This window comes from Eubalaena glacialis, chromosome 1 (genome assembly GCF_028564815.1).
Source record: "Eubalaena glacialis isolate mEubGla1 chromosome 1, mEubGla1.1.hap2.+ XY, whole genome shotgun sequence".
Classification (NCBI taxonomy): domain Eukaryota; kingdom Metazoa; phylum Chordata; class Mammalia; order Artiodactyla; family Balaenidae; genus Eubalaena; species Eubalaena glacialis.
The window spans coordinates 184,512,879-184,526,797 of record NC_083716.1 but is presented as its reverse complement, the minus strand read 5'-3'; the positions used below and the strand labels follow the sequence as shown (position 1 = coordinate 184,526,797).

The following is a 13,919-nucleotide window of genomic DNA, read 5'->3' as shown; positions in this document are numbered from 1 at the left end:
TTCCTATTGGGGGGTCAGAATTCAGAAACTGCTGACTAATGCCCCGGTCTGTTCCTCCACAACCATCAAACAGTAGAAAAGAGAGTAGTAGCCTCCCTGGTGCCAACAACCCAGAGGGTTAGAGGTTGAACTCTTGGGCGTTTGAGGTATTTTTAATCCCTTTTCTAATGTATAACTTTCCACGAATTTGGGGTATGTGTGGTTACCCATATAATCTGCTTTTCCAAAATAGAGAAATTTTCCCAATCCTTATTATTGTTTACTTCCTGTTGGAGGAAGGCATTTGAAATGTGAGCCTTCTTATAAAACCTACAACTGACCAGATTATTTGCGCTTCCTCAGGTCTCTTGGCATTAATGGTTGAAATGACTTCATCCTACGTTCTCCACGAAGTGTATTTTTTTCAGGCAGGCTATTTATAATTTTATTAGTCAGTGTGTGGAAAATACATGCACAACCTACAACGTAGCTGGCAATCCCAGCCAGGAGGGATGGCTTGGCAAACTGTAAAGGGCACTACCCCAGTGCACAGTGGATGGGGCTCCCCCAAGCCTGGCCATCGGCCAGACCTGTTATCTTGGGACTCTCAGGTCTCGGGTTTTCCACTTATAAAATAAAAGCACTGACTTTTATTCAGTTCATTTCTGCACCAAAGGACCAAGCTGTATTTAACTTTAAAAAATTGTTCCACATAACTGTCTTATTCACGCTTCTCAAAAAAAGAGCAAAGAGGTCATCTCCTCACTAAAGACAAAATAAAAGGTTACATATATGGAGTAGATATAAAAACAACCTTATCACAGATATGTCTGAGCCTGCCTCTAGTGATCACAAAAGACATGGTCATCAGTACATGGTTATCGGTACAAAAATATACCCTTTTATTTCATAAAGGACAACTTTAGACTATCTCATATCATAGATATCCCATAAATGGTAGTCAGTTTAATTTACAATTTCTAAAGTGAGTCAAAAGAAGTTAAAGTTGCATGTGTGCTTTCTGTTTCTAAAATCTAAGCTGTCTACACATTTCCAGGTATTTTATATTTGCATACACATTGGGTTGGATTGGAAATAATCTTTAAAATTTTGTTAGTGAAATAACATTATCTAATATTAATGCTACAAGAATTCAGTTGCTTTTTTCATGTATCAAAATTTATCATATTTGATCCACCTGCCTGAAGTCATTAAACAGAGTCTGCTCAATTTACTTTGTGGTAGAATTATTTTAAAATCTATTTCTCCTGCTGACTCTTAATGAATTACACAAAGATAAAATACAGTTTCATCCCCATTAATAGTGTGAAAAAATCCTCTCAAGCAGGACAGAAATCTAAACATATTAAGGGAAGATTTACATCTAAAGAAAAATGTTTTGGCTGGAAAAAGATAAACACTCAAAAAGGATTCATTAAAGCAAAAGAGCAAAACCTAATTTGGGACCCTATAAACTCTGGCAATGCCAGTGAAGTTTCATTGTCTGCTTCAGAATAACAGTCTCTGAAACTGTTGTTCTGCCGCATGCTGTAAAGAACTCCCAAAACTCAAATGTCACAGGAAATTTAAAGGTTGAGTCTGACGACAAGAAGGCTAAAATTTTATAAGTTTCGTAAGTGAGCAATAATAGAATAAAACACATAGATGGCAGAAATAAAGTGGTGTGTCTGGGGAATTTCATGTTGAGTACTTGGATTTAACAATGCCTGAGGTCCTGCTTACGTCGCTTGTGTACCTTTTCCTCAGCTGGTAATTTGGTGTTGTACATCTTTTCTAATTTAATTCTGAATGTTCTTGCATATTTAGTCCATCTCTCAACAGTGCTAAAGATAAGTTATTTATCTGTGTAGCATATCTCTACCAATGTCATTGAATGTATACACTGGCACAGAAATATGTTTGTTTTATTAAGTAAATGAAGTATTTGCTATAAAAAAAATGTGTTAGTTCAGGCCACCATTTACCTTTGTGTTCATTTGCTGTGTGTGTATGTCTGTGTATTAGAATCTCGATTATTTTTTTCTTTAGATTTAGATTAAATCATATTTAGATGAATTTTAAAAAACACAAACAGCATTGTATGGAAACAGGAGTTTAGGTTTTGGCTAATCTCATTCCCTTGGTGAAAAATGCTTTTGCCATTTTATTTTGATGTACAATCATCTAAAAAGGATCCCCTACTGATTTGCTTCCTAATTATTATTGTTTTACACAAAAGAAGGGAACTATGTCTTCAACTGAGTTGTCTGCCGTCACTCCATTTGTGTAGATTTCCCAAGCTGAGGTGTCATTATAAGAATACTACATTATACACTGTTTGCCCATTTCACAAGCATCTAATCCATGATTTTGAAACTGCTTTAAGAGACCTAAATATCTTTGTTTTTAATAAAATGCTTAAAGTTTAACTAAAGCTCTGGAATAATCTTTATTTCTCTTAAGAAGGACGATTTAAGGACTGAACGAGGCAAGCATGCATCCAAATACCTACGATTTAAATTTTGACTGTCAATTTAGCCCATTAACCTTGTCCTGATCTGTGATGTTTGCCTGTGTGAGAGGGATAGTGGGACAGCCCTGTCCACGGAGCATTTTAAAGATGACAAAAGGTTCTTTGAATTAGTGAGGTTTTTCTGGAGGGATAAGAGTCTGCAGCCCAATGCAGACGGGTTCCTGTGTCTGTTACAGATTGCTCAAATTTGCGTGGGCAATTACACAGGGGGATCTCATCGATGCAGGGCCTCCAGCCACTGACGCCATACAATTACACAACGGCTTCGGTGCTTAAACTTTAAAATTCTTACACCACTGTGCCTGTTCTATTAGAACTGCAGCAAATGATCCAAAGCCAATTCAAATGACTGGAGAGGAGGTGCTCAGGGGGAGAGGGAAAAGGTGCAGTGTGGCCCCTACTGGCCAGCTTAAGCAATCACCAATCCCCCCGTGCTGAGGCGACCACAGGCTTCTTTGTGCTTTGCAGTCCATGCTTTTCAAGTGAGGCCAACAGTTAAAATTACCTAATTCACAGAAGGGCTGTGAGGATTAATGAGGGAAGTTAGGCAAAGCAGGACCTGGTCCTGGTACAGAAAGTCCTGCATAAACACAGGGGCTTAGAGTAGCTCTTTGTTTGGATGGTTGATTGATTTCTTTAAATGTCAGTATCCACAGTTGTGCCTTCTCTGGTAATTCCATTTATAGACCATGTTATTGTGCTCTTCCTAACAAGTTAATTTAGGTAATAACACCACAAGCCCCCAAATATAAGCTACTTGATTTTTTTGTTTTTAAAAAAAGGTATATCCAAAAAGGAAATCTAATTAAAATATTAATAAAGCTGGAACTGCCAGTGAAAGGAGAATTCAGAATGAGGTTAAATGTCTTACCATCTGAGCATAAATGTTCCCAAATGTTGATTTGGTATAGAATTTTTCCAAAACTCTTAAAAGATTAAACAGATGCTCCTAAAAGTCAATCAGTTATATTACCAATTTGACACTAATTTATTCTTTCTGCCTTCTTTATGGTGGAAGATTGGGGGGGTGGGAAGGAAGAAGCAAGGGGACTGAACCACCAAACTGGCCATCCTGAAGAAAATGGCCTGGAATGAAAGGGAAGAGAAATAACAACTGGAAAATGGTTTTGCAGAAGGTCTTTATCAAGGAAATTGTCTGACCACAGCTGTGGTGGTTGAGATGTTCATAAATTACCAATGTTTACCAACAGGAAGTGATTACATTTAGAGGATAAATAAGAAAACATAACTTCCAACTAGTTTTAAAAGAGAATGTCAAAATAGATTATACATACAAATAGAATACGGAATTTGGTCATCTCACATTTTGACAGGCAGAAACATAAGCATGTTAAGAACTTTTAGCTCCTACACATTTTGCCCGAATGGAATTCTTCTACATGGTAAACATGCCTCCCTTTATGCAGCAAAATCCACCCTGAGTCCAACACTGCTTTCCTAAAGTCTAATTCCTTTCAATAAGGCACTAAATCTTTTTATTGCAACCACAAAATTCTTTCTTATTGCTAGAAATGGTACAATACACTAACTTTTTTGATACATGCTCCAGCTTTCCAAGATTCTGTTGGAAACAAAATGATCCTTTATGACATTTTATAATATTCCACCCCATTTACTGCTTTCCAGAATTTCTATCATTAATTAAAGGGCCTTCTTTCGCCATCCCCCTCCCCAAAAACCCCTAATCTATTCCCCAACTGCCTGTCACAGAGTAAATAAAAGTCAGTCTATCACAGCAGCAGGGATGGTCATGCCAATTTCACAGCGTGATTTGGGCACTCATTTCATTTTGCAAATGACCCTGCCCTCCATCTGTCTAAGCCGAATGTCCTGCTTTTTCCAAGCCAGGCCTCAGGAGCAGCAGCACATGAAATAAAGAGGAAGACACAGAACGTCCCCCTCCTGCCCGCTTCAGCAGCCACACTCACAGACAGGTACCAGCACAAAGAGGGGACCCTCAACTGATGCCTGTAGGGATTGGAGAAATTTGGGGGAGAGCAGAGATTCCTTCTATTTTGCTTACATTCCCAAGAAGCCATTTGAAGGTGCATACTTTCATGGTGCGAATACAACTCTGAAAATCAGACTGATAAAGATATAAAAGGCAATTTCCCATTTCCATGTTCTGTCATGTTACCTTGATTTACAATAGCACCTCACCCAAAGTATCAGGTCATACATAAGGATTTTAAAATACTGAGCCTGAGTTTCCAAGAAACAAGTGTAGTCAGGCAGCCATAAAGGTGAAGATCCTCCCCCAGCCACCTACCCACTCCCCAGTTACTGAGCAGCACTAGCAAGCATCCTTCAAGCCACATACCTCCCTGAGTTGAAGGCCCTACAAGAGTGCACCCAGAGATCAGGTTGAAAGAAGCCTCGGAATAGTTATGGTGGACCCCATCAGCTGCTTTCTCTGGGGCTCTTAGGTGGGCCAGAATGCCACTCAACCCGTCTGAAATGGGTACAGTTTGTCCCTTTCTCAGTATTCATGAAGTGGAAGGTTCCTTGTCTGGTCCCACCCAGAAGCACAGACCTCTGTCAGTTTCTCAGCAGGGAAGACTGAATGAGTATATAAAGTCAGTTGCTTTATGATACAAGCAATCACATGCCTGCAGAAGTCTCCTGCCAGCTATACTGGGTGACTAGGAACTATACCACCCCCACTAGTTATTTCCTAACACCTGCTCACAGCTGCAAATCAGATCTGGAAGTTCAAATTTCTACTGCCCACACCAAGTTGGTTCGTTGTTTTAATGGAGGAAAAAAAGACACTAATGTTCCAGCATACAATGTGGCAGCGAACACTGGGCCTTTACAAACTCATCTATAGGAAATGAATAGGTTACAAGCAGTCACTATTTCCTACTGAAACTAGCTGCTGGATATCATGGCACTGCTGCTAACTACCTAGCTGTGTGGTCTTGAGCAAATTATTGAAAACTTTCTAGTGCACAGATTCCATACCTGTAATATACAGATCACACGGTGGTCATTAAGATTAGAAATAATATGTGTAAATTGTCTGAGGGCCATACTATATGGTTGGTGTTGGCTCTGGAATTTATACATAGAAAAGATGTTATGGGCAGCAAAAGGACTTGCACTGAAGCCTTTAAGTATATAGCAAAGACATGATTTTATTCATACGCCGTTTACCTTAGATACTAGACAGTCCAATGCAGATCATGGACGACCAATGGAGATGCAGGGAGATCAAGGAAGACTGGTTTCTTATTTGTAGTGAAAGTTGGAGGGCCAGGCCAATAGATATGGCCAAGATTAAACGCCAACATCTGTTCAGTAATAACTGTTTGGGTGAGGGGGGAACACCTGGATCTAAAATTAAACGTCTCCCAATACCAGATAATATTCACAAAACCATTTCCCATCATTAATTTGTGGAAACGACAAAAATAAGAACTATTATTACCCTCTGCATTTATGTCTTAGGAAGTGTGCCCTCAAGGCAGCTTAAAAAGAGAAGCTACTCTAATTCCAGGAGAATGCCAAAGAGACATTTCACGTTTTCCTTTCCATTAAAATACAAAAACAAACCGCGAAACGACGCCATTGGTATGTATTACAAAGTGTATAAGGCTAAAAACGCAAGGGATTTCAGACCGCCAATCTTTTTTCCCCGCGCCAGAGACAGGTGACACAGCAAGCAGCCAGCAACTCTCAATCAACCTCAACACTAAAGAAAAGCGAGTGAAACCTCATCTCCCCGCAACCGAGGGTCCGTCCCTCAGAGACTACCCCTCCCAGCATGCAGCGCGGCCACGTCCCGACGCCGGCGCCATCGGACCGGTGCATGCCGGGAAGTAGAGTTTCCGTTTCTGAACTGCCACGAGGCCTTTCATCTCTCTTCATGGACTCACGACCTTCGCAGCCCAGAGTCTTCGAGGGCCAATACAGTAGTTTAATTATTCACCTCAGTGATTCCTTTATATTCCTTACGGAGTTTTTCCGTTGCAAAGCAATATCCGGACAAGCAGCCTTCCGTTTCCGGTTGGCATGTTGCCGTGGTAACTGGGATGCACAGCCGCGGAGGTTATGGCGGGGCTGAGCAGTGCGCCCATCCCCGACGGGGAGTTCACCGCGGTCGTGTACCGGCTCATCCGGGATGCCCGCTACGCCGAAGCCGTGCAGCTGCTGGGCGGAGAGCTCCAGCGGAGCCCGAGGAGCCGCGCCGGCCTGTCGCTGCTGGGCTACTGCTACTACCGCCTTCAGGAGTTCGCGCTGGCCGCCGAGTGCTATGAGCAGCTGGGCCAGCTGCACCCGGAGCTGGAGCAGTACCGCCTGTACCAGGCCCAGGCCCTGTACAAGGCTTGCCTTTACCCAGAGGCCACCCGCGTCGCCTTCCTCCTCCTGGACAACCCCGCCTACCACAACCGGGTCCTCCGTCTCCAAGCCGCGATCAAGTACAGCGAGGGCGATCTGCCCGGGGCCAGGAGCCTGGTGGAGCAGCTACTGAGTGGGGAAGGAGGAGAAGACAGCAGGGGCGAGAACGAGCTCGATGGCCAGGTCAACCTGGGCTGTTTGCTCTACAAGGAGGGACATTATGAAGCCGCATGTTCCAAGTTCTCTGCTGCCTTGCAGGCTTCGGGCTACCGGCCTGACCTTTCCTACAACCTGGCTTTGGCCTATTACAGCAGCCGGCAGTATGCATCCGCGCTGAAGCATATCGCCGACATTATTGAGCACGGCATCCGCCAGCACCCAGAGCTGGGTGTGGGCATGACCACTGAGGGCATTGATGTTCGAAGTGTTGGCAACACCTTAGTCCTTCACCAGACTGCTCTGGTGGAAGCCTTCAACCTCAAGGCCGCCATAGAATACCAACTGAGAAACTATGAGGTGGCCCAGGAAACCCTCACGGATATGCCTCCGAGGGCAGAGGAAGAGTTAGACCCTGTGACCCTGCACAACCAGGCGCTAATGAACATGGATGCCAGGCCTACAGAAGGGTTTGAGAAGCTACAGTTTTTGCTCCAACAGAATCCCTTTCCCCCAGAGACCTTTGGCAACCTGTTGCTGCTCTACTGTAAATATGAGTATTTTGACCTGGCAGCAGATGTCCTGGCAGAGAATGCCCATTTGACTTACAGGTTCCTCACACCCTATCTCTATGACTTCTTGGATGCCATGATCACTTGCCAGACAGCTCCTGAAGAGGCTTTCATTAAGCTTGATGGGCTAGCAGGGATGCTGACTGAACAGCTCCGGAAACTCACCAAACAAGTGCAGGAAGCAAGACACAACAGAGATGATGATGCTGTCAAAAAGGCAGTGAATGAATATGATGACACCCTTGAGAAGTATATTCCCGTGCTGATGGCCCAGGCCAAAATCTACTGGAACCTTGACAATTATCCAATGGTGGAAAAGATCTTCCGCAAATCTGTGGAATTCTGTAATGACCATGATGTGTGGAAGCTGAATGTGGCTCATGTTCTGTTCATGCAGGAAAACAAATACAAAGAAGCCATAGGTTTTTATGAGCCCATAGTCAAGAAGCATTATGACAACATCCTGAATGTCAGTGCTATTGTGCTGGCTAACCTGTGTGTTTCATATATTATGACAAGTCAAAACGAAGAAGCCGAGGAGTTGATGAGGAAGATTGAAAAGGAGGAAGAGCAGCTCTCCTATGAGGACCCAGAGAAGAAAATCTACCATCTCTGCATTGTGAATTTGGTGATAGGGACGCTTTATTGTGCCAAAGGAAATTATGACTTTGGTATTTCTCGGGTTATCAAAAGCTTGGAACCTTATAATAAAAAACTGGGAACTGATACCTGGTATTACGCCAAAAGATGCTTCCTGTCATTATTAGAAAACATGTCAAAACACATGATTGTGCTTCGTGACAGTGTTATTCAAGAATGTGTCCAGTTTCTAGAACACTGTGAACTTTATGGCAGGAACATACCTGCTGTTATTGAACAACCCTTGGAAGAAGAAAGAATGCATATTGGAAAGAATACAGTCACTTATGAATCCAGACAATTAAAAGCTTTGATTTATGAGATTATAGGTTGGAATATGTAGTAATGTCTAATAATGGCTTTTATCAAAATGGCTCTGTTAACTATACATATTTGCAACTCTTTTATCTGTTTGTCCTTTGGCATCTTCACATTTGTTATACGTTGAAATTTGTACACTTTGAAATTATAATTAAAATAATTTAGATGTATCTTTTGAGAAACCTCACAAAAGAATTATAATAAAAAGAACTTGAACCCTAGAAGGATTTATGAAAAATTCAAAAATGAATGGGGAAGTGTGTCTAATAGTATTTGTAATGCCTATGTTCTCTCTCCTTTGTATCTTTTGTGTTTTGCTATATCCTGAAAAAATTCTGCATGAGAAGATTATATCATCCAGGGACCAGGCACTATCAAGTCCAGAACTCAGTTAATGTATAGAACATCTGGACATTAATAATAAGGTTTCACATTATACTTCAACAATTTACTCTTCAGTAACACTAATTGGTAATGCATACATTTTGCATAGATTTTAGTATGTCTTGGCAGAATTTTCCAACACAATTGTAATGCTTTATCTAACAAAAATTCCTTATGTTCTAAATTTTTTTTTTAATCTGTAAGATTCAGTAGGAAATATTGTGCCATAGTAAAACTATGGTGCTATGGTGTGGAGACAATAAACAATTGACAAATTTCCATGGTTTTCTTTTGTCCATTTGTTAATAATTTGAATATATGATCTTACTCTTTTCATAATTGATCTTTAACAGTGATTAATAACAAGTACCCTTAGAACTCGGTTCTTAATTCTTGTTTCTATTTAAGACACATTAATACTGGACTTTGTTTTTATGTTGTAGCCTTTTGGAAAAGGAAAAATATTCTACGCTATTCCAATGACCCTATCAAACTCTCCTACTCATACCATAGAATGGTATCAATGGATTCTGAAAACTTATCTGTTAGAGTCATAATGCCAGTTTCATAGTCAAAACTCAATAGTGTTTGGGGGTTCTCACTGTGAACCCCACTCATTCTGCATAGACATTTAATTTTCTATAAGCTACAAGAGCTTTACTGTTTCCCCAACCCCTTACACCTTTGCTCTTCATAAAAGTAACTGTCATGCTCACTTGATCTGGTTTAGAAAAAGTCAAAAGCATTAGGTTGAATCATATGAAATTGCTGATTTTGAAAGTTTTCAGCCTATAAAAATAGCAATTCCCATGGATCAACCTAATAGCTCTCGATGAACAGTAGGAATTCCTGCTATAATAATTTTCTTCTTCTTTCACAGAGGAAACAGCTACATAGGTACCCAGATAAAGCGTGCTGAGAATAATTCTTCTGCAGCATGACATCTTTGGGTACTGAAATTCTATCGTAATCTGTGTGAGAATTTGGCTCATAGTGACTTCTACTGCATGGGCTGGAATTTATGTCATCTTTTAGTCTGTTATCCGAGCTGGTATCATTTATCTAGTTGATGGTGATGGTCTCATATTTGGAAGGAAATTCTGAAGGGATTATTAAATGAATTAATATGCTGTACATTGGAGGAAATTTTCCATTTGCTTAAGAAGTATAGAAAACATACAGTGTCCTCACTCAAGTAAAGGACTCCTTTCCAAACCTAGTGGTTCCTTCTATTACAAATTAACTTCTGGAGCATGTAAAGAAAAAAATATTTTACAGTTTTGGTTTTCCTGTTGGCATGTTAACTGGGATGCACACTCAACACACCTGCTGTTACTGAACTACCCCTGGAAGAAGAAAGAATGCATATTGGAAAGAATACAGTCACATTTGAATCCAGACAGTTAAAAGCTTAGATTCATGAGATTATAGGTTGGAATATGTAGTAATGTAGCAATGTCTGATAATGGCTTTTATCTAAATAGCTTCGTTACTCCCATTTCACACATTTTAAAAATCTATATTTATCCTTGACAACTTTACAGTTGTTACATTTGAACTCTGTACACTTAAAATTATAATAACAAATATTATTTGATGAACTTTTCCATTTTTTTAAGAAGAGTAGGGAGCATGCAGTATGAGCTAAATCACTTTTGCATTCTCTCTGCCAGTAACAGTCACCAGGTCTTGCCCTCAAGCAACAATTGCTAGAGTGACATCTTGTATAAGCAAGTAACTGTAAATAGCAGTTTCTATTCTACTTTAGGCTGTAGAAAAGGGTGTGGCATGAGCCAAAGAACTGCTAAAGTGGGTATGTTTGCATTCCTCTGGTGACCAGTATGTAATGGTCCATGGCTGGACCATTTCTCAATCAGCAAATAAATATAGGTTCATTGTGCCATCTCAGGATAGACCGTGCTGTCCAATAAGACCAATTCTCACTTTAATTTTTGCCTCCACTCCATTTTTTAGTCCTTCAACTTTCTGGGTCTCAGCAAAGTTGAGTATGGACCCTGGCCTAAGCTCTTTCAGAAGTAGAAGTACTAAATGAATGAGAATTGGTTTTTTTCAGGTATGAAGTTTGGTCCACGACTTCATTTTTCTTCCATAATTTGGTTGCTTCGTTGGTCTTAAGTTTTATAATCAAAATTTCCCTTCATATTCCAGTTTTTATTTTCCAGAATTGATTGTGCCTCCTTGTGAATACTAACAAATATCAAGTGTGGACACTTTGTGATGTGTTCAGTATAGGTGAAAATGAGCACCGAACTGATAATGAAAAGACTAAGGTATGAGTTCCAGACTTTCCAAAATCAAGTTTTAGGACTTAAGAAACTCATTTACCCCTTGAGATCCCAATCATTCGAACTACTAGACTCTCTTCACAGTTACTTCTGGCTATAACATCTGATTCTGTATAAGTCATATAGAAGAAAGTTGCCTTCTTTTATGACCTGAATATATAAACAAGTCTCTCAGGAACACAATATATATTTGTATTATAAATGAATGTTTTCTGGTATTTTGACTTATGACAGTAAACGTTAACCCCTCAGGTAGATTGTTGTTATTGTTGGATGCTATAACATTTTGACTACTACTAAGAAATTTGTATTTTTGTCTTTTTTTTCACTTGGAGATTTGCTTACAGCTCTAGCTATGAATGTACTGTAAGGCAGTCCTCGTTCTCTGCTATGGTTGTGCATAAATCAAGAATTTTGTAAATATTTAGAAATTAATTCTCTTAACTTCCCTCTTTTAGTTTATCTACTAATGTCTATTTGTTGGGGATGGGGAGATGTGATTTTAATTCTTCCCCAAGATGATATACCAAAAATGATACATAAATGATATATACTCCAGGAGTTTTATTAACAGGCTATTATAATATGCATTTTTTAAATCAATTATTCTTGAAATAATTAGAGTCTCTCCTACCCCTGAAGGCCTCCAGCTGCCGGTCTGCCAGAAATCTGGAAAGAGAGGAACATTGAGGTGAAGATGAAACGGAGCTTTAGCTATGTGATTTACTTCACAACCCACCTTGGATCCCCTTCATGTCCAAATCTCAGTAGTTAATCAAAGGTCTGCTGCCATTAATAGAACAGCAGTAATGGATAACAGATGCCAGAGCTACTTCTGTAACTAATTCAATCAAGTCATCAGTCCTCACACCCTTGTTTTATTTAATACAAGGAGGTCATGCAGACTTTCCAAAAGGACAAAGCCACAGTGAGCAGGAAGACAATTTCCAGTTTATAAAGCTTTTTTTGGAGCTGTTTCTTTCTTTCTTTTTTTTTTTTTGCCTTCAAAAGGTCTATTTAGGAGGTAGTAGTGTTTACTGCTACAGAATGTATCACAAGATAAGAAATGAAAAATCTCTCTCCCTTACCACACCCCGCCTTTCCTTTTTCTTTTTATCTTTTATTTTCTCCCTTTTGTCAATTACAGGGACACTTTTCTGATAGCTGTCGGCTGAAACCACAAGCAGGTATAAAATATGCATACCAACGTTTTAGCGATAAGTGTCAGGTAAGCTAGCGCTATGATTATCAAGGTGAGTTTAGAAACCATTTAACCATGCATCTTTGCACATTGAAATCACATTTATCAATAAAAAGTGACTCTCAAATTAGTAAAGCCAGAAGAAAATTTTGAAAGGAATCACTAAAAACACTGGATCTGTATATTTTGTAGAACACAGTGAGCTGTATTTGTATCCTTGCAGTAATTCCTATACTTTCGTTTAAACTCTCTTTGACCTCAATAGAAAAACAGTGACTGAAAAAGATGTACAATATTTTTATTATTTAAAATGTTCCATGACATTGGGAATTAATTATACTCTGAACTCTAGTGTATACTTGCTTTTCTGCATCCATAATCATTTTATATTGAAAAATAGAGCCAGGCATTAGCCAGAAGGTAATTAATTCATTAACCATAGGTATAGTGTGGTCTTTTTTTTTAATTTTTTATATCATGTATAATGTGGTCTTGTTTTAATATTATCTTGGTAGGAGGCTGTGTGTGGGCAGTTTGAGGAGATTATTTTATACCTGAATCCCCCTATTAATTGAGGTTCTTTTGGCTGTTTAATTAAATCACCTCCCTTGGATTTGGGCCAAGATTGATCCATCACATACTGAAATCTTGTCTACAATAAAATATGTACATAATAGAAAAGGAATTGCCTTCATAGGTAAAAAATATTAGAAAATAGAGTTCTATACATATTTCTATCATGAAAAATAAGCATTTGTTAAAGTAGGACCAGCCAATAACTTGATTGTGAATATTATTAGGTGAACATGTACACTGAGTCCAAGTCCTTGTCCAAAAGTGAAATTTGCACATATTTGTGAAATTAAGCACATCATTGTCAATGACTGGATACCTCAGTTCAAAAGAGCAAATGGCTAAAATTGCACTGTGCTAACAGGACCCAAGTAAGCTATGTGAGCAAGCATTTATTGCTATTATTATTTTGTTTCCAGTTATTTTATTACAAGAGGCAAATGCATAAGATAAAAGACACGTGACTAAAGGTTTCACCAGCACTCATGGCAACTGCTCTAAAAAGTATGTCCACAGAGCGTCCACAGACTCTTGAAAAGCTTGTCAAGACTCACCAGGAAATTACTGGCTGGTTAGTATTTCTGTCTCTGCTGCATATGGTGAGAGGCTATTCTGGGAAGACTCAACCTCTTGGTCCCAGTTATTCCAAATTTGCCAAAGCCATCTCCTATAATTTATGCTGTTCATATACGGAAAGGAGAATATATACTTTGGAGACTAGAAGGTGTTTAGTTCATCTTTAAGTTAGGAAATACAGTGTATATATCTCAAGAGATGGTCACACCCTAACACTGTAAAGCAAAAGCTTCAGGAATCAAATCATAACAGAAACATTGTTTTTCACAGAACTAAAACAAAAAAATTTTAATTTATATGGAAACACAAAAGACCCC

At 39.4% G+C, this 13,919-nt stretch overlaps 1 protein-coding gene across 1 annotated transcript; it reads left to right on the top strand.

Annotated features, from left to right (window-relative positions):
* The first annotated feature begins 6,428 nt into the window (after positions 1–6,428).
* On the top strand, positions 6,429–8,654 carry LOC133099001 (intraflagellar transport protein 70A). Its single transcript, XM_061202468.1, has one exon. It carries the CDS (start codon positions 6,587–6,589, stop codon positions 8,582–8,584), a length of 1,998 nt encoding a protein of 665 aa, XP_061058451.1. The 5' UTR covers positions 6,429–6,586; the 3' UTR covers positions 8,585–8,654.
* The last annotated feature ends 5,265 nt before the right edge of the window (positions 8,655–13,919 follow it).